Source organism: Falco naumanni, chromosome 9 (genome assembly GCF_017639655.2).
Source record: "Falco naumanni isolate bFalNau1 chromosome 9, bFalNau1.pat, whole genome shotgun sequence".
Lineage (NCBI taxonomy): Eukaryota > Metazoa > Chordata > Aves > Falconiformes > Falconidae > Falco > Falco naumanni.
This window is the reverse complement of record NC_054062.1, coordinates 35,851,111-35,873,321: the sequence shown is the minus strand read 5'-3', so window position 1 is coordinate 35,873,321 and position 22,211 is coordinate 35,851,111. Positions and strand designations below refer to the sequence as shown.

The 22,211-nt window shown below is 37.9% G+C and overlaps 1 protein-coding gene across 3 annotated transcripts in view; it reads right to left on the bottom strand.

Moving 5' to 3' along the window:
- Positions 1–22,211, bottom strand: part of CTNNA3 (catenin alpha 3) — a 509,885-nt gene that overhangs the window by 134,101 nt on the left and 353,573 nt on the right. For all 3 annotated transcript variants that reach the window (XM_040606308.1, XM_040606309.1, XM_040606311.1), the window contains one exon: positions 7,620–7,776. In XM_040606308.1, coding sequence (XP_040462242.1) covers positions 7,620–7,776 — 157 coding nt within the window. The remainder of the gene's footprint in view (positions 1–7,619; positions 7,777–22,211) is intronic.

Sequence of the window (22,211 nt, the reverse complement as noted above, 5' to 3'; positions counted from 1 at the left end):
AACATGTCTCAGTTACTCCAGATAAAAGCAAGCACAAGACAATTTAAGAACTTGCAAATGAATGCACATCAGAAATGAACACTGTGAACTGGTAAACTGTTTTCTGTTATAATAACTTGTTTATGGTACAATGTTTCTCTACTGCATGACCAACTTATTTATGGTACTCCATTATTTAACAGTTCCTTCAATTATGAAGTAACTGATATATATCCAAAAACAAAGAAATCATTCAATGTGATTCCAGCACAACATGACCCCAACACAAAGAATAATCTAAGTTTTAATGACTCCTTCCCTCTCAACCCTCAATCCATCAGCAGAAGAGTGCCTGAAGCTGGAACAATGACTGCAATTTTAATTTGGATGCCAATTTCAATGCCAATCTGTGACAACCAGTGTGAGTCATCACACAGATCCTAAAAGAACCATGACCTCTGGTTAGCAGACAGAATGAACAGAGCATGAGAGGGTGAATTATGTTAATTACCTCTCGTGCTCAGAATCCTTCTCTCCCAAAATGTCATTAATTAATGTAAATTAAATCCTAAGCTATTTTTACTTTGAAGTTTTCTGATTCTGTTTCAAATAAGAAATAGGCATTTTATACTAAAAAACCCAAAGCTCTCTTTTCCCTTCAAACGTAACAAAAGGATATTAACACACCCTTCACATCTTGGCCTGTTTCCATCCTCAGACCATAATGGTAAGTATAAATTATTGTTTCAGATTATATGAGGTCCCAAAAAAAAAAGACAAAAAGCTGCACTTGGTAGACTATGACACAATCCTGGATAAATGAGTATGATGAGATTAAAAGAACAGGCAGCATAAAGAAATTTATTTTCTAAGACTACCTTTATACAGAATGTGACACTGGATAATGAAGAACCAATGGTTCAACAACAGAATAACTACTATGGGGCAGAGATAAGGAAGAATGTGATATACAGAGAACGTTACAAAAATTGCAAATGTAGTTGCATATAATTACATGTTAGGGATGTGAAAAGTCAGACAAACTGAAAAGACAGCATGATTATCTTTTTAAATACAACTGATTCAAAGTCATTTTGGAGAAGTACAGGAAAGGTCTGCTTTTTGTATTGGAAGTAGACTATGCTAGGGATCTTCTACAGACTGGAAAAAACACACTTTGAAAGTTACTAGAAACCTTGCTACCAACAGGAAATACATCAAACTGGAAGATCAAGAAGACAATTCATAACATTTTATCTCAGACTAATCTCAACAAGCTTTTTCTACATTCGGGACAGAATGACTGAATCATCCAGCCAGACAAGTGATGCTCTCTCAATTATCTCTAAATGAGCATATCCCTGTCCACTGAGTAGTGAAAAAAAAAGGGGCACGTGTGGGCTGTGTGTTTTAAATTAATCTTAGGAAATGCATTGAGCTGTAGATTGAAGAATAAATGCTCATCTGATTTTGTAAAAAAAAATAAAATAAAAATCACCTGTTTAAGAATTACTTCTGTTAAGAACAGAGGTTATGATTTGTAACAAACACTGGTTTGATCTGAATTTAGAGAGAACTATATGGGAAGACTGTAACTCCGTAACATAAATTCTCTTAGAGGTAAACTGTGGTAAGATTAACAGAACTGCATAGTGAAATTGATTGCACTCATGAGTCTGGGGAAATAAGAGAGGAAAGAACTGTACCAAACTTAAACCAACAAACTTCTGCAACCATCATAAAACTGAAATTAATAGAAAGCTTACAATGAACACAGACAACACAGACAGAGATAGAGTTGAGACACAAAAGTCCATCTCACACAGTTCTTTCAAATGATGTAAAACCCCAAAAATAGCACTTAAAAACAAAAACAGCTTAGAGAAGAAAATTACCAAACTGAGTTGCGGTAAAATTCAGCCAACAAGTCTAATGGCACAAGAGGTTTCTGCTAGGTACCTCTTCTAAAAGTTTTCAACAACTCTGGTTCAGTACTGCACAGAAATAATAAAGCACTGGGGTTTCTTCCCCCACAGTGCTTTGGCAGTACCAGAGTGAAACCCAAGAAGGGGAAGGATAATTACATGGGCATTTCAGACCTTCCAAAATTACATCCATGTCAGTAAAAACAGGTGACTACATTCTTAAATAAGAAGGCAGCCCACTTTTTCTGAAGCAAATACTCAAACATCAATATATAGTCAAAATAGTTCCAAATATGTTGTTATATAAACAACAAAGCTTTTGCTTTCCACCTTCTTGAATGTTTATTTATTGTTTTGAAATACTCGAAAACAAAAAGAGCTTACAATAATGCTAATTGCAGTCATTTATGTATCAAATAATGGTGTGGTCCTGTAACTTTCAGTTGCTCTGTCTGGTAAATAATTTTAAGCAAACAATTACAAATTAAATGCTTACGTAAAGCCTTTTCCATCATAAGAAAAGTTATATTTTCTGACTTACACAAATTACAATCGTCACCACAACACAATTATTGCATTTTCACAGGGCATCCACCCAGAAAGTAGTAACGCCAGTCAGTATCATCAGCTTAGAAAAGCCATGCAACAATTCACAGAAATCAAATATATATAGTTAAGTGCATGTATACATATAGGAACATAAATACGAATGTACACATATGCACACATACACACACTTTTTCCAATTTTAGTAGTGTGGTATTTTAGGTTTTAAAACAGCAGAGAGCTCCCCCTTCTACTTCTCAAAGTGTCTATACAACTGAAAAATTAAAACATGAAAAAAGCTTTTTTAAAGACCTATACAATTTAGTAATTGCCAAATTTATTTATTTAGTAATTGCAGGTTTTATAAGTGGCTTATTATCAGTATTTTTGTACAGCTATTAAATTATGTGTAAATAAAATAAATCTATTTTCAAGGTACAGATACGATACTTCAGTATTACTCTGAACTTTGTCATTTTTTATATAATCCTAAAGACGTCTATGGAAATACATTTACATGAAGCTACTTTTAGTTTCTCTGACTCAGATCAACTGCATTCTTTCAGTGATGCAACTGAGAGAAGGATTCATCAAGTTGACTTTTCCATATATTATTGTAGCAGATGAATAATACTTAAGTATTGCATTGCTTAAGCTTTGCTGTACGCTAACAGCTAAGACCAAAAAAACTCAAGATTTGGATCACATATAACTGACGAAATTTCAAATGAAATTTCTTTAGCAAATTGGAAATTTGTCCTGCTCTGTGCAAGATGCTTTAGTAGATAATCTCTAGAGTTCTCTTCTAATGTCTTTTTATTCTTTGATTCTATTCTCCTATTTTGTCATTTTGTACATGCTACGCTATGTGTCAGTAAAGTTCATCTGACACCCTGTTTCCTAATCAAATATTAAAGACTTCCAACTGTAGAAACTGCAGTAGCATCAAGGGCTTCAGATCTGAAGTGGTAATGTTAGGAAAGAAGTGAAGCTGCATGTTTGCTCCCTTGGTGCTGTTTTTTAAATACTTCACAAATTTTTTGAAGTATAAACTACTTTCTTAGAACTGGGCCTTTGCAAAAAAAGGCATAAGGTAAGCTTCTTTTTCCCTGTTTATTTTTTCTAGTGTTAAAGTGAGGAAGCTTCACTGAAATCAAGTAAAAGCTACAGACAAAATCAGCAAAAAATGTGGTCCCTTAGCTCTCACTCTTAGCTCTTGTAGGGACCGTAAGACTACTGGCACCCATAAAACTGCTTTCTCCAGCAGCTTTATGATAACGACCTATGTTTTGCTGCTTTCCATGAATTAAAAGTAGTTTCAGATGGCACAGGTTTACATTAAAAGGCGACTTCTGTTCTAACACCGTGGCATCCCATTGTTTCCCATTATGCTTGTAAAAACTTAACATACTCTTAGATTCCAAGGGAAAGATTCCAAGATTCCAAATTTCTAGCCTGCACAATTGCAGATTTTTAGGGAATTCCTCACACGCTCCACACTTGGAGCATGCTCTTCTCAGCTCCATTCAGCGGGAGAGCGATGCAATATTTCCCTGGATCTACTCTGAATCTGTACACCACACTGGAACAAGAGTATCATAGGAAGATGAACTGAGACTCCTCCCTCTTGTCAACAGTAACTGATTTGTGCCAATTCTTTAGTTAAAAAAATTACTCCCTTTTGCCTACTCAAGTCAGTTTGAATGACTTTTAGTCTTATCACAGAACTTCCTTAGCAGTCTCAGAAGTCTTAAAATGTCCGTAGCAGAAACACAGCTAAAAGTACTGAATTTACCCTCCCAATCTTTAGTAACGCAGAATAACTGGCATTTATAACATCATTTTATAGAACAACTTGCCACCCAAGGATCAGGTGGACAGTGTGAAAAGGGAATACATAAGGTAAACCACAAAATACATATTCCCAACTCTTAAGAGGTTCAGGAATTACATTTTGTATCTGGCAGAAAAATCTGACCTATCAATCAATCAGAGGTGCAATTTAAAATACAGTTTGAAGTAGGTAATTCTGTTGTACTATTTAGAATCCTGAGTAACCAGAACTACTAGGGTAGGTGTGTTTACCATATTTATTAAAAAGTGTACTATATTTTTTTAAATTATTTTAAAACTACAAGATGAAACACTTCCCTTGCCAACCTTGAAGATTCAGTCAGGGCTGCAGACACTCTGAAACAGCAGAGTAACAATTCTGAACAAAATATGTTATTTAAAACACCTTTTTCCCCCACTATGCCGATGTTGGCATGTTGTATAAACACTGTTTTCTGTAGAAAAAACAGATCCATTACAAATCTATTCTCTTATTCCTTTCATCTCAAACATGACATAAAACACTAAATGCACATTATCTTTCCTAATTACCAATTAATTTCCAAAAAAATAGTTACCATCTTCTATTACACATTTAACTTTTCTACTTAGACATACCAATATACGAATGCTTCATTCCCTCAGAATGCAATAATGGTGCTAATACACTGAGGGGTAGACCAAGAGTGGCTTGCACCATTCCTTATAATTAGTCTTAATAATTACTTCTTTGTACATAAGCTAATTAAAAAAAATAAAATAAAACAAAAGCTTCCCAAAGCAAGGAGGTGACACTGCCATAGGGAAACATCTACTCCGCAGATCACTTAAGAACAAGCATGACACTTGAAGTTAAACAAATTAAATTAAAATGTGCCAAAAGGTTTTACCAAAGTTTAAAGAAGATGCTCTACCCATGGTTTAGAGCTAATACATTATTTTTTACTTTTTTGGACCTCATGATATGTAGGCCTACACATCACTGCTACTTAAGTTACTGCTTCTACTTACTGTGAAATACTGTCACTCAATTATGCTCAACCAAAGAACGTAAACCACACCAAAAAGCCAGCATCTACTCTGAAAAGAGCAGCTGCCCGACGACAGATTTTTCCCCCAGTTATTACTAGAATGTCTAACTTAATTTTTCAATTCAAAAAAATTTTGAAAAAATATCTGTAATTTGGCATTTAAATGAATTATGGTTGTAGAGTTAAAAAGAAACATTTAGCTCTGTGAATTTGAAAGAATTTTAAAACTCAAATTTCATGGTAGATTAAAGAGATCCACATATTGAACTAATTGACAACTGACTTGTTTCATGTCTTTATTAACAGCTCTAGCAATACCTGCAGAAATTTCAGTTTCAATCAAAAAAAAAAAAGATTTGCAACCTCCCAGATCCTACAAGCAATAGGAAGGTTTAGACATGGCTTCCATTAAAGGCTAACTTAGGGAAAAAAACAATCCTTTGGTTATGTTTTCTGTACTAAGATGGTGATATATACATAGGAAAGTACCTCAATTAATAACCAACTCACATTAGTTGCAGTGAATTCTTCTCCATTCAGACCTAAATCAATTCCTAGCTATACCAACTGACCACTGCAAAGCAAGGAGAACTTTCATGCTTTGCGGAAAAGTCTGTATCCAGCATCAGCAGACCCAGAAATGTCCTGAACAAACATCTCTGCTTCCAGTTTTTGCACTGTAATATCCACATCCTGATCACAAGAAAGAAACACTACTCAGTTATGGTAACTCCAGTCCAGCGGCTTCCGCTTACCAGTAAAGGTGATATTTTTAAATATACAGAAGTAAGCTTTAGAGCAATGAATGTCCAAGCTAAGCCCCCTTGCAGACAAGAGTCCACCCTCATGTTTAATGAGGAAAAATTGATCTGGAAAAATGAACTTTGTTCTGACTTCACTTACAAAGGCTTCAAACTACTGACATCTGCAAAATTATTCATGTTCTACATTGCTGCATAAAGCATATAATCCTAACAATGAAGCCAATAGACATGCCCAGAGAAAAATGACCCACTGGCCATGAGGAAACACAAATGTTAAACCACATTTAATGAAGATAAGACAAATTTTTCCTTCCTGACCAGCTTACACTAATCTAAGGGAAGTCAAAACCAGAGAATTGGGATCTTTAAACTGCAAGGACTAAAACATTTAAACAGAACAGAGAAAACAGTTTAAGACACTTCACAAAACTTCACTGCTTCAGTAAATACAGTTACTGCTATCAAAGGCTTCATCAGTGAAGAGATTTAGAAGTACATTTTGCTTGACAAATATTTGTAACTGAAAATTCTGGAAATTAGCGCTACAGTTCATTCCACAGTAATTCAAACATAGGACATTGTGAGAATCTTCTGTTTTATGGTTATGCATGCTGATATACACCTCCTTTTCCAGAAGGAGATTTCTCACAGCTTGCTGTGGTTTAAACCCAGCCGGCAACCAAGAACCATGCAGCCGCTCGCTCATTCTCCCCCACCACCCAAACAGGTGGGGAGGAGAACTGGAAAGGAATATAAAACTTGAGGGTTGATATAAGAACAATTTAATAATTTAAACAGAATAAAAATGAATTAACAACAACAGATACAATGGAAAGGTGGGGGAAAGTATAAAATCCAAAGGGAAAGGGAGAAAGGAAAACAAGTGATGCACAGTACAACTGCTCACCACCCGCTGACCGATGCCCAGCCAGTCCCTGAGCAATGATCCCTCGGCCCCAGCTAACCCCCCCAGTTTATATACCAGGCATGATGGCCCATGGTATGGAATATGCCTTTGGCTGGTTCAGGTCAGCTGTCTTGGCTGTGTTCCCTCCCAGTCTCTTGTGCCCCTCCAGCCCTCTGGCTGGCAAGGTCCAAGAAACCGAAAAGTCCTTGACTTAGTATAAACATCACCCAGCAACAGCTAAGAACATCAGTGTCCTATCAACATTGTTCTCACATCAGAGCCAAAACACAGCACTGTACTAGCTACTAAGGAGAAAACTAACTCCATCCCAGCCAAAACCAGGACAAAGTTACAAAGATTTTGAAACTTAGAGCTAAATAAACCTGTGAAGATGGATAAAGTTACCCACTATAACATACCTATTCTGTTTCATGCACCTAGTTTGCTCATGTAACTTCTACCCAGCTCAACACTGTGCACAAGAGGAGTATCTACTATGTTGGGGACATTTTAAACAGATGCAATAGCTTCACAAAACCTTACACAATCTAATCTTCCATTGATTCCTACTGAAATATTACAAAAAATTTTCCAAGCATGTAAAAGAACACTCAAATTCTGAAAATTATCATACCTGATACAGCAAGAAAATCATCAATACTTGTTATATCATCCACAGCTTCAGTAAGAACATGGATGTGATTCTCCCATGTACTTCTATACATCTCCATGTTGTTTTTCACAACTTGACTTTTTGGTCTGGCAGCAAGAGCTAAAGCAGCATTAATAACCTGTACCAAAAACAGACACAAAACCCAACATCTAAATGATTATGTCTTCAGAAATAAAATTTTATGTTTTATTTAAACTTGCAGAGCAGCATTTCTGTTCTCTAAGCAAAAGCATTGCTCAGCTTTTGTTTCTGTTCTCAGCAGGACTATCAGTCAGATGTTGCTTAGGCTAACTTCCAATTTAGCTTTATAAATCAAAAAGCTAATGGAACAGGATAGCAAAAATCCCAACATTTTTTGTTTGGAGGATTCATAGTATTTGAGTTTGCAAGGTATTAATACAAGGAGGTTTTTATTTACACAGACTTAAGGCACACACTTGTCAGTATGGCATACATCAGTTTTGAATTTAAACTCTTTAACAGCTGTTATTGTTATCACAGCACTTTGACTAGAAAGGATCTTCACTGAAAGAGAGATTACTACAAGTGGAAGGTTTTGCTGGGACAACAGATATCTCTTTTAACATCAGTGGCATGGGACATAACACATACTACACCTATATAAAAAGCAGCAAAGTGGTATTCTGAATCAGTTAGGCCTAAAAATAGTAACTATGTTCACATGAAGAGGGCAGATTCCATCTAGCCCAGGAAAGACTAATTGAGGATTGAAATAATTGATCCTGAAGTGATTACTTCTACAGATACTGCTTCAATCAGTTAGCTAGAGTTTTTCCCTAATATGGCTTTTTGTTGATGTAGTATCTATAAACATTATTTAAACTAATACATATCCCAGGTAAAAGCTGAACATTAATATTAACATTAACCTTTTTTCCCCTTCCCAATATTGCTTATTTATCAATGGGAGAATGGTTTTAAGACAGCAAAACACTATGTAAAGTAAAAAAGAATAAAAACAATATGCCACACTAATCCCCAGTGTTGGCAGTATACATTCATGAAATTTTCTTGTGTGTCATTATCAAGTTATTGCATTGAAGAATAAGAACTAGGAAATTCCTCATCGTAAGCCCATCTGATATGTCTTCACAATAATTATCAATCCTCTTGACTCTGTTCTGGATCATAAGCTAATTTGTAATCAGTTTGGTTGGTTGGTATTTTTATATAACACATGAACTTACAAAGCTGGTGAAATTTAAATAATGACCAACTTAGTAATATTTGTGTTCTCATAATGAAGGAACATAACAATTAGGCTTTCACAAGCATACTGCTGGGATCGAGTGTTTTTACTCATGATTGTGATAAAGAAGAATAGACCACCTCCTTATTACTTTACCAGGCAGTTGGAGAAGGCAGAGAATATGCAGCTATAGTATGATTTCTTTACCAACTCAAGTACAAATGGATATAAAAGCATCCTAGTCTCCAGAAAGGAAAAAAAAAAAATATCCCAATAGGCAAAACAAGTTTATAACGGGAACCAAGTGGACAGGTAGCAGCAAAACTGCAACTGCATTTACAGTGCCTCAAGCAATAAATGCAAGTCCACCATGCCAAGCGGTTGCAAAAAATAAAGGTACTGTCAGAGAAACGAACAGTCTGAGAATTAAAACCAGAAGAAATAAATGGGAAAAGTGAGGTAAGTTTTTTGCTCTACTTTTGCACTTTTACATTTTTAAAGTGGAATACCCTATCCATTTGGGGGCAGAAAGACACAAAATTACTCTCTCACTGAAGACAGAAGAGCATCAATATCGTCATCATAGATCTAAAAAACATAAAACTGTGATAGAAGACTGAAAAAACTGAAGTCAGTTGACAGCAGCAGAGAGTATTTAGAGAAATAGTACTTGCATAGATGAAATGAATAAACTACTCTATGTGCATCATGAAAAGCAACAAAAAAAACCCTTTCTATTGCAGGATGGGAAAAATTAAAAACACACCACCCCACAAAAAACCCCCACACAAATTAACCAAAAAATACTCACTCAACTTTTTGCAGCAAAAAGCTCTCCATTTACCTTAAATTCATAAACATATGGAAACAGTAATTTGCTTAAGATTAAAAAAATCAAGAACACTTAACTGCTGAACTGAGGAAGACTACATTATTAACATGTCATCTTTTGCATTAAATAGCACTAACATACATTATTACACCAGCAGACCAGAATGATTTACTACATGTTTTAGTAAAACAGGAATGGAATTATCATAAAGTTGTTACTTAAAAAAATGAGATAATAAATATATTTAAATACTGTTTTAATTGTTGCCTAAATGTAACCAATCAGGAGCCCCAGCATCACAGAATTACTACTAAATTAGTGGTGATTTACACTGTAGATCCTCCTTATTTTGACAAAACATCTGCGAAGTTATGCAGAAAACCACAAAATACACTGAATAAGGCTGACATTGTCATGCTCCCCTTTTTTCCCCAATTACTAATACCCATATGAATTAATTCATTAGACTTTCAGCTTTTTGACAATGAATTCTGCCTTCAGGTACACAGCACAGCACCATGCAGCTACCTTAAAGAAAACGTGCTACTGAACTATCCATATTTGGAAAAGAATTTAAAATTTCACTAAAGAATCAAAATAAAGAATTATGTTCATTGTGATTAAAGGCAAGAAGTAAATGTTATAGGAAAAAAGTGCTGAACAGTTGAGCAAGTTGAAAGTCCTGTGTCTGATCAGTCTTCTTTTTAAAGTGGCAGAGCTTGTTGTTTCAAAAATATCTGATAACAACAACAACAATAATAAAATCACTTGATCTGCACCTCAGACAGTATGGAACACTCTTTAAAAAATAAATAAATTTAAAAACAAAAACAAAATCAAAATCCACCACCGCCAGCTATGGTTTCAGCAGTTAAACAGTTTTTTAGAATACTACAGCTCAGAAGTCATAGAGCGCACACATAATGAAGCCTAAAGGCTCATTTAAAAGAAGTCTGATTTCACACAGTACCCTTAAAGCCACTGACTTGTAAAATAGTAGATGTTACAAACGGGTGACAGAATACTGCTTGAGCCAGGCCCATCAAAGACTTAGAACTGACTACTCATTTTCCTTTTCTGATCATAATTTGGTTTGTTTTTTAGTTTCCCCCATAGTTTTCAGACATCCTTTCAGTGTACCCCCTTTGTTATGTGTTATACAATTTTACTTCATCCATACTCCAGACCTACAGCAGATATATCTTGATAGTGTGATTCTACTCCTGTAAGTAGGCACACTATTTATGTCTCTTATGTGGAAAACACAATCCCAGTTCCCCACTCTCATTTACTGCCTTTTTTAAAAATGCAATTGCTAGGAAACATGCACAGTTAAAATATTGAATGTGCAGAAGGCACCTTATATTTTAGTTTGTAAATAACATTCTCTACTCCTATAAAATGCAGGACAGAATCATAGTAACTTCCAGGAAGATCAGAAGAGAAGCTCTCCCAAATGAATGTTGAGTGCAGCTTGGCACACTGCTACAGTAACGCATCATTTCTAACATCTGACAAATAGTAATAGCACAGCAATGCTGACGTAGATTAAAAGGTTGCTCATTTATTCCTCATCAGAATGCAGACATTAAAATAGAGTCACCACGGACATTGAAGCCCAATTCAAAGACACCAACAAAGTGCCTATCTCCTAGGCATATGCAAAATACAATAATAAACATTCTGCCTACATTCCCACATGTACTGTTCATTTGCAGCACCACTTTGGAAACACAAGGTCTCTTCCTGCACACATTTATTTATGCTTGGATAGCCAATTGCTTCTGGCTTCTCAAATAAGTTAACACACCACTCAAGCTGCTGAAGGCTTAAATTTCCATTTACATACATTACTTCTACTGAAGGCTCTGCAAGTACAGATATTTTTTTTTCCCCCAAAGAGTTAAAGCAGGGAATTTAAGAGCTTATTAGGGTTCACTTTTATAAAGATAAGTGTACAGCATTTTCCTCTGTTATAGTACTACCTTTGGCACTAAACACACACTTTGAATAAATACTTCAAAGTAGGCAATAATACTGTGCTAAAGGCAGTCTTAACTGACTTCCAGTTTCACCAGTAATACAAACTATTTCCTTCCTTTATTAAAACAAATGCTTAAAATTCAAAAAATGCAATTGTAAGAGGTTTATGGACTAGACTTCAGATACCTTTTAAATTTTGTTACATTTCTCAGGACCAGTGGCAATGGAGTCGATCGCTTAAGGTTTCTATTGGATTGAAGATGCTTCAGCAATAGGATAAACCAGAAGATTTTATTTGCCAAGGCAAATTCATTTCTCATTTGCAAGGAACTACAGACTGTGGCCGTTCCAACTGACTTGGTAAAACCAATAAAAAATCCCACACATGTGCAACTGAACAGACTTAATTGAAGTAGGAAAGGGCCTGAACTACTAACTTACCCTTTCTTTTATCCCTTTTAAAACTGACTGAGCTTTCACTTCCAAAACATTTGTCTCCCCTAAATGGCTAAATTTAACTCCCAGACATTGCAAATGAAGAAGAAAACATGGTGACTCAAGACTTGCACACAGACCATGTATTTAAAACAATTCTACATTTGGTATTCCAGGAGCACCACTACTGGTGATAGTACATAGCACATCCTTCAGCTCCTCACAGAAACTTCTGTGGAACAAAAGCAACCCTACCAAGCATCAGCTCAGTGCCCAAACCTCTTCGGTTGAGACACAATGCTGCCTGTGATGCTCTTTCTATAGGAATGTAGATGTAGAATGCAGAATACACCAAAAATTCAGTGTAGTAATAGCATACTTCCCCCTTTTTTTTTTTTTCTTAATATTAGCAGTTTAATCATTTTGGGAATTAGTGATTTTAGCAATTAGCAGAAAAATCAATTTGTCCTTTAGACAACTCATGTTTTGTTTTTCAATTTTACAAACCATACTAATAAGCATTACACTTACATAAATCATGTTACTCTACCTTAAGTTTTGTTTTCATCAGCCAGAACACAACACATTACAAGAAAAAGAACAAAAAAAATCAGTAAAGAACAAGAATTTATGAAGCAAGCAACATTCTTAATGTTGGGTGTTTGTAACTATTCCAAAATTACACCCAGAAAACATGCAATGTAACAAATTCAGGACAGTGTCCACGTACACAAATAAATGGAAAATAACTAAAAGGCAGAGAAAGAGAAGCTGAAGAGAAGAATAAAACCAAATTCCCAATAAAATATATTCTAAGTTATCTTCCGCTTTCTTAGAAAGGAAGGAACAGTTGAAATTGCATGTTGGTCCTGGAAAAAGCAATAAAAATACTTTGCAAAGTACCTTAATAGGCCAGCATATGGTGATAAACCAGCAACAAGAATGCTACCTTCACCATTTTGGTCAACCTATTACTAGCAATCCTTTATGTCACAGATTTGTTACAGGAAAGAGAGTGACAGAAGGACTAGCAGCACTGGTAGCATATATAAACTGTAGTATAATAGGGAGGAGATACACGACAATCTTCGAATTCATAGAAGGCAGCTTTCTGAATAGGAGAAATAAAACTGCAATCTCTGCCACAAGAAATAGGACAGGAAGTAGTGGACAGAACTCTAGCAAGAGAAAAAGCTGTTTTGTTTTTTGTGTTGTTTGTTTTTTAAATAAAATGCCTAACTGAAGGGACAGTTAATATGCACAAAAACAGATGGCCTCAACAGACTCTAAACTCTCCATCACTAAGGTACTTAAGAGCAGGGTAGTTAAAATATTGGCAAAGAATATATTAAATTCTAATTAATATATTAAATTCTAAACTCTAAACCAGGGGTCCCCAAACTTTTTAACCAGAAGGCCGGCACGCGGATGAAGTGGCAGGCAGTATCTGTGGCTGCTTGGTTTCCCCCCCCAACCCCCAGCGGGGGGTTCTGTAAATACCGGGGGCCGGATTGAGGACCCTGGGGGGCCGTATCCAGCCTGCGGGCTGTAGCTTGAGGACCCCTGCTCTAAACCATGGAAGAGCTGCTCATGTACTGGTGGAAGAAAGAGGAGAGGTAAAGTGAACTACACATGACACCAAAACAGAGCTAAGAAGAAATAGTTTCCTGACTTGATAACAAACATTTCTTATAGTACAGGAGAAGAGCAGTTGTTCTAATACTGCCAGGAAGAAAAAGCATCAAGGCTGGCATCAAACAGGCATCATCTACGGACTGTGGAACATTTTTTAGAGTTGGGATGATATATTTGTAATTATCTTTTTTTCCCAATCCTAACTGTAAATATTTGAAAATGTTATAAAGTAAACAAATACTCACCACTAGTATTTAAAACTCAAAATGGGAACACATTTTGGAAAGCATGTTTAAAGCAACCAGCATACATTTTATACAGTTAGTTACTTTTTTTAAGATATAAAACACACACAAAACCAATTCACTGCCAATCCCTGTATAGGCCAGGGATTTTACAAGAAAGGTTTTGAGCTCCTGCCAGGTGGAGATCTAGCCCAAATCCTGTTTCTAGGATGTGGACTGAACACATCTGCAGTGGTCAGGACGAAATACAACTCAGCCAACAGAGAAGGAGCAGATCTGTTCTGCCTTTGTTGCTCTGATTCCAGAACTGGTTCCTAAACCATACTGTGAGATGGGAAAGCTTGCAAACAGCTTTCAAGAACAAGTGTAACTGCAGTGCTTTCTCTTACACTACCGGTGAGAAACATGCACAGGAGTCCTCCCAAAGCTAGGCTCTGCAGCACACAGACTTCTGTACAATTTTTAAGTATTAGGTTCTCTCCTCCATACATCTAACATTATACAACCTGAGCTACCAATACAGCATTAAGAGCACTGGCTATACAACCATGCCAGTGTCTGCTGCCCAAAGGGTCCAGGAGATGGTCTACAAAGACAGAAAAATGGTGGCCAAGTACGAGCACCCAATTAATACCCTCTGAGCTTTTTAAACCAAAACAGCACCTGTACATCTGATCACATTTGGACATTCCACAGCTGCATACGAGAAATAATCTACATTTTCTTTATTTTAACATCAATATCAAAGACACAAGAACTTTCCACATGTAATACATAAAAGCCCATTTCTGTTTGCCTCTACAGCAGCTCCCTCCAGCTGAGACTTCACAGTTTTTATTCCTGTCACACTTGACCCAATTTCACAGGATCGGTTTCCTAAGCCAGGGGCTCAAAATTTCAACTCAATAACTCTTAGGTCACATCGGTCCTGTTTCCATTCACCACATTAATGAAACAGTTTAGGTTTGAAAATGTGTCCATCAAGACTGAAATGCTGTTCTAACTTTTCTGTTCAAGCCTCCAATAAAGTATTACCTGAAATTTCTGGTTGATTACAATAAAGTCTTTTTTTCCCTGGTATTTTCTTCTTTGTTTTGGTAGATTTACCAGGGGATTGCTTCTACTAAAAATAACAATGACACTATGTAAGACTTTTTCAGTATCAGAACCACCATGAAATTTTTATCTTGCCAAATGCAGTAAAGAGGTAAACTGCTTGGGAAGATCACAATTGTTACAAAATGTAGTCAACTTTATTAAATGAGTGAATTCTGAAATTCAGACAACTCCAGGTGTCTCTGGAAATAAAGTCCTGAAGCCTTCACTAAATGCAAAAACTACAGCACAGGCAGGCATCCTCATCTAACAGTACACAGATTGCACTGGACACAGACTGGTAGACTCTAAGGTTACACACGATCCACAAATCATCTAGTCTGACCACCTAAGTAATACAAACATAGAATTTACCTAGGGCTTCCCTCAGGAAGTTTACAGCTAGAGGTTAAATCAGTTATGTTCTATACGAAGACTGTTAATACTGATTTAAACATTTCAGGTGACAACGTTCCTTAGGGTTTCCAAGGTAAGTTGTTCTAATGTTCAATATTCTTATAAGACTTAATTCCACTCTGAATAAATGTGGCTTCCACAAGTGTGTCAACATCTACATTCCACAAAACAATTCAGACTGATACTAACAAAATTAAAATCCTGTCATAGCTAAGTTGCAGAACAGGATATAGAACACATGTCTTTGTTTTGCCTGGGAAATATGTCAAGGCGGTCCATGAGTGGACAGTGAGGTGGGTTGAGAGCTGGCTGAATGGCAGAGCTCAAAGGGCTGTAATCAACAGCACATTCTAGCTGCAGGCCTGTAGCTACCAGTATTGAGTCCAGTCTTACTCAACTTACTCATCAATGACCTGGATGAGGAGACAGCAGGTACTCTCAGCAAGTTTTCTGATGATGCAAAACTGGGAGGAGCGGCCGATACACCCAAAGGCTGCACTGCCATCCAGCCAGACCTGGACACGCTGCAGAGTTGGGCAGAGAGGAACCTAATGAAGTTCAGCAAAGGCAAATGTAAGGTCCTGCAACCAGGGAGGAAATGCCCCACGCACCAGTACAGGCCACTTAAGCCCTCTCTCATTTGTAACTGAATTCTCAGGCAACCATTTACCTCACTTTCGTCAACATCTGTAACCAGCCTTTTGATCACCTGCATGTTTCTATGCCACTGATATTTTCATAATCCTGTCTCTACAAGGAGCTTGCTACAAAGGTGAATGTGTCAGTTTATCTGATGTACTAACAAAGGTTGACAGTCATTATTGTGCTGCCCTGAACATTTATCCTACCAGAATTAACTCTTGTTTTCTGTATGCAGTATCTTTTACAGCTACATGCAACAACAACTCAAAAGCAGCTACAACATCAAAAACAAGAACTTCAGAAAATGTGTTCCCAAAATCACAGTCTTTTCTATTTAGGACTGAATTCACACTTTTGAAAACAAGATCGTAAGACTGGAGTTCCGATTAAAAAAAAAAAAAAAAAAACAAACCCAAACCACTCCTGACACTGAATTTACGTTTCTGGTAGTTTTGCATTATGTCCCTCATTTTCTTTTCTCCAAGGGCCACACTATGCCACCTTTATCCACACCCAGCAGTAAACAAAGTTACAGTGTTTACAGTTACTAACATTTGAATCACATCAGCATGAAAACCACAAAATCTAACCAAAGCATAGCCAAAACTTTGCTCTTCAGACTTTACTGTCAAGTGATTGACTACTTCATCCCATCCTTTAAAATGATGACTTGCTTCATTTGCTGTGCATGGATGGGGTGTTCATCTCTAAGGGAAAGGCATGGATAGCTACACAGAAAAATAAGATCTAGCTCTACAAAGTATGCAAATGGAAAATGGACTGCACTCAAACCTGGTTCAGGACTCAGTTCTCATGGACTCTGCCAAAAGGGACTTTCAGACACACATACCAGAAGTATAGCAGTTGTGCACAGATTACAAAGATTTAGTAATGATCCGCTGCAGAAATGTAAAAAACACACTCACAAGGCAAAGTCCAGATGGGTACTTCACTTGTTGCCTTCTCTAATCTCACCAAACTGGCAAGATCAACAGCCTTTAAAGCTGGTATTTCTGAAGAACTTGTGTTCATGGAAAGTGTAAAAGGCCACAAAGTTCTCTTAATTTGCATGCAGACCTAATGTCTCCAAAATCTGACACACAATTGAGAACCCAGCCCAAAACACTAAACTAACTCAAGCTATGAGCTGAATGTAGGCTGGAGTTTCTTTGGAGCCAAAAGTAAATAAATGGTCTCCAGTCAGTTCTTCCTGTGTATAGAACAGCATGCTCTACATTCATGTAAATAAACAGAAACTGAATCCAAAGCATATTACTTGTCCGCTGAGGTTTGTTACTGGAAGATGGAACTCTGTAGCTCCACATTTTTGTAGCTGAAGTATCAGCAAGGAATAAAACTCAGGTCCAACTATTTCTGATCCAAAAGAACCTAAGGTTTTGCTTCCTCCTTTCAAAAATGATCAACTGAATATCTAAAAAACAGTATTGCAGCTGGGATGGAATAACTACTTGTCATGGTACAGTCTGAGAACTAACTGGCTGGGGGACAGCTCTGCTGGAAAAGGACTCGACATCCCACTCAACAACATTTTAGAATGCATATCAGCAGCAAGCCCCAGCAACAACGAAAGCTAACAGCATAGGGCAGGAGCATAGTTAGCAGAATGAAAAAGATGACACTTACTAGGTCACATCTAGAAAACTGTGACCAGGTGTCCAGCTTTGGACCCTCTCTCTGATACCAGACACCAATAAAGTAGAGCAAATTCAGCAGAAGGCCACCAAGATGGTTAGGGGTTGCAGCTCTTACCCTGCAAGGAGGGAGAGAAAACTGAGCTTGTTCAGCCTGGAAAAAAGGTGACTTCAGAGGGACCTACTGCATTATGAGGGACTCAGTACATATGAGGAGATTACAAAGATGACAGAGACCACCATACATGGTGGGAGGACGTTCTGACAGTTGTCAGAAATTGAGGGAGGTTCTGATGAGTGAGAGCATCGGTGTGCGCAAGAGCACTTTTCACACCAAGGTCAGTCAAGCAGTGGAACTGGCTGCCCAAAGAGTTTGTGCAGTCTCTGTCCTTGGACGTTTTCAAGACCTGAGCAGTCCAGCTTTAGAGAAAACCAGTCTGAAATTCAGAACTGAACTTGCTTTGAGCAGAAGGCTGGGCTACAGACATCTTAACGTCCTTTCCAAACTGAATTGTTGTATAATGTTGTTCTGTAACAGACAATTAGAGAATAATTACGTGACACATACTTAGTTACTAACATTGACTCCTTCTGTGGCAAGAACAACTCACTTCTCAGAGATGCCATAAGACAGGTAATAGACTTGTAAACAGATAATTATGAATAGATAATGCAGCAATATCACGGAACTATTTTCTGACACAACAGTCACTACTAAAGAAACCACAGAAACATGTTGGCAGCCTGCTATTTTTGTTCTCTTAACAGAAAACTGTGCAGAACATTATTTCTGTCAAACTGTGCCTTGTATTTCTCTTAAACAATGCAGTGGGGGGGCTTAAATATCCAGACATCCCCAAGCTCTGTAAGAAGGCATACATATTTACTACTAACCAAAAAAAACCTGCAAGCAAAAAAACCCACCACAATGATAAAAAGGCTCAGGGATATATGATGCTGTTTCTTTGGCATCTGCCATAAAAAGCCATTAAAATAGAAGTATGAAACCCCCCTAATAATTTAAAAGCTTTGAAAGCTGAGTATCTTGTATACAAAATATCTAATCATAAAATGTATTTCTGTCAATATAATTAAATAAAACTGAGATCATGCTGATAACACAGCTGTAGAAAACAGAGAAATTCTACCTGAGGGATAAATGTATTCCAAGAGTAAATCAATTACTTGCTATATTTATTAATAAAATCAAATTCAATTGTTCAACAAATTTAAAAGGTGAAATCTACACCCACTGAAAACAGCTAAAGGGAGATGCAAAGTTAGGGAAGATCATCTAATCACTGTATCAAAAGTAACACATCAGTGACACAGCAAGATTGTACTTCCACAAGAAACTTCCCTCCTCTTCTGAAAACAGGAAAAGTTCCACCCACAGCACACTGCTCTTTCACAACATCCTGAGAACTTCTACCTTACCCAAGTACTGATAGTTATAAGGTTAGGTGTACAGGTGGTATGATAGCATAAACACATGACCGTAAATTTTTGTGTTATATTCGAAAAGATTAAGACACCTATTGCTTCAGACAGGCACTCAAAAATTCCAACAAGAAATAATTATGCATTAAGAAGAACACAGCAATCCCTAGAACACTACATGCAATGGATAAAATACTTAAAATAAATTCTGACTAAATATAGAATTTCAAAGTCCTGTTTGCAATCTCTCTCTGTTTTAGCAGAACTAGCATTTAAATAACCTACTGTATGATTCTGTTTCTTCCTCCTTTCCAATCATTTAAAGCAGGAAAAAGGGATTGCAATGGATGTATTTTCTTTGATAGTGACATAGCTGACTATGTTTGGTACTAAGCTTTAGAAATATGGATTTCCTTATTCCAAAATTATCAGGTAACTTTAAGCTTCGAGAAAAGGTCATTGAAGAAAGCTGATTCTAATCTAGTAAAGGTCTTCTTGATAGCAACCATTAGGGGCAGATTTCATTTCCACATTGTTATTACATGCTACTATCCAAGAATCTTGCAAATAAATTAAGAGCACGCAGCTAAAGCAATCCCTCAAGAACAAACAGAATTGTGGAGGAGAGGGTAAGCCAACAATACTATGAACGTTATTGGTCTGATACTCCAGGCTAAAAATTAAATACAATCCTGCGTATCTTTATCTCCTGATGTCTGGGCAGTGGTTCCTAGTAATACACAGAAATAAGTTTTTATTACATTGGGATAAAATTTTTGGTTTTTATGAAAACAATTTCTGCAACTTTACACAAGCTGAGGTGCTTAATGCTGCCTTTGCCTTGATCTCTAACAGCAAGACCAGTTACCCGCTGGGTACTCAGCCCCCTGAGCTGGAAGACAGGGATGAGGAGCAGAATGAAGTCCCCACAACTCAGGAGGCAACAGTTAGTGACCTGCTGCTCCACTCAGACACGCACAAGTCTGTAGGAATGGATGTGATCCACCTGAGAATACTCAGGGAGCTGGCAGAAGAGCTCACCAAGCCACTCGCCATTATTTATCAACAGTCCTGGCAAACTGGGGAGGTCCCAGAAGAGTGGAGGTTAGCCAGCGTAACACCCATCTACAAGAAAGGCTGGAAGGAGAATCCAGGAAGCTACAGGCCTGTCAGCCTGACCTGGGTGCCAGGGAGCATTATGGAGCAGATCATCCTCAGTACCATCACGTGGCATGTGTGCAACAGCCAAGGAATCAGGCCCAGCCAGTGTGTGTTTGTGAAAGGCAGGTCCTGCTTGACCAACCTCATCTCCATCTAGGACAAGACTACCCACCTAGTGGAAGAAGGAAAGGCTGCAGATGTTGTCTACCTGGATCTCAGTAAAGCCTTTGACACCATCTCCCACAGCATTCTCCCAGAGAAACTGGCTGCTCATGGCTTGGACAGGTGTACTCTACACTGGGTAAAGAGCTGGCTGGCTGGCCAAGCCCAAAGAGTGGTGGTGAATGAAGTTACATCTGGCTGGTGTCCAGTCACAAGTGGTGCTCCTCAGGGCTCAGTCCTGGAGCCAGTCCTGTTTAATGTCTTTATCAACGATCTGGATGAAGGGATTGAGTGCACCCTCAGCAAGTCTGCAGACCACACCAAGCTGGGAGGCAGTGTTTATCTGCTTGATGGCAAGAAGGCTTTGCAGAGGAATGTGGACAGGCTGGACCGATGGGCCAAGACCAGTTTTACAAGATTCAACAAGGAGAAGTGCCAGGTCCTGCACTTGGGTCACAATCACCCCATGCAATGCCACAGGCTTGAGCAAGAGTGCCTGGATATCTGCTTGGTGGAAAAAGACCTGGGAGTACTGCTTGACGTCCACCTGAACATGAAGAGCCAGCAGTGTGCCCAGGTGGCCAAGAACACTCTGGCTTGCATCAGAAATAAGTGTGACTGGCAGGATTAGTGAAGTGGTTGTTCCCCTGTACTCGGCACTGGTGAGGCCGCACCTCGAATCCTGTGTTCAGTTTTGGGCCCCTCGCTACAAGACAGACACTGAGGTGCTGGAGCGTGTCCAGAGAAGGGCTATGAAGCTGGTGATGGGTCTGAAGCACCAAGTCCTATGAGGAGCAGCTGAGGGAACTGGGGTTGTTTAGTTTGGAGAAACGGGGGCTCAGGGGGGACCTTACTGCCCTCTACAACTGCCTGAAAGGAGGTTGTTGGCAGGTGGTTGTTGGTCACTTCTCCCAGATAACAAGTGACAGGACAAGAGGACATGGCCTCCAGTTGTGCCAGGGGAGGTTTAGATTGGATATTAAGAAAAATTTCTTCGCTGAAAGGATGGTCAAGCATTGTAAAGGCTGCCCAAGGAGATGGTAGAGTCACCGTCCCTGGAAGCGTTCAAAAAATACATAGATGTGGTGCTTAGGGACACAGTTTAGTGATGGACTTGGCAGTCTTGGGTTAGCAGCTGGACTTGATCTTAAAGTTTTTTTCAAAACTAAATGATTCTTTAACTCTATGAAAATATGCTGGGGTTTGGGGTTTTTTGTAGGTCAGATAGCAGGTGCCTGATTTGCATGAAATCAGTAATTTCAGTTGTTAAGTACTTTCTCTATTTTGCTACAGTGAAACTGAAGTAATGAAAATAAACAAACATTTCTGTTTCTGCCTTATTGAATAGTGTCTGTAAATGACCCAGGGAATGTTTTGGATAAGATACTCAAACGTACAGGGGGCAGATTACACAAATCCCCTAGTTTATTTCAAGCATCAAAAGTGCATTTTGACACTTAACCAAAAAACACTTTTCCTCAAACTGTCGGGTTTTTTTCACACCCAGTATCCCATGTCTTGCTTAGGATCAAGCAAACAGTAATAACAGTCAATTACTGTAAACAACTTTAACTACAGTTTCAATTCTCTGACTAAACAATTACTTCTTGTGTCCATGGTTTGTGTATGTGGGGACAACTAGAT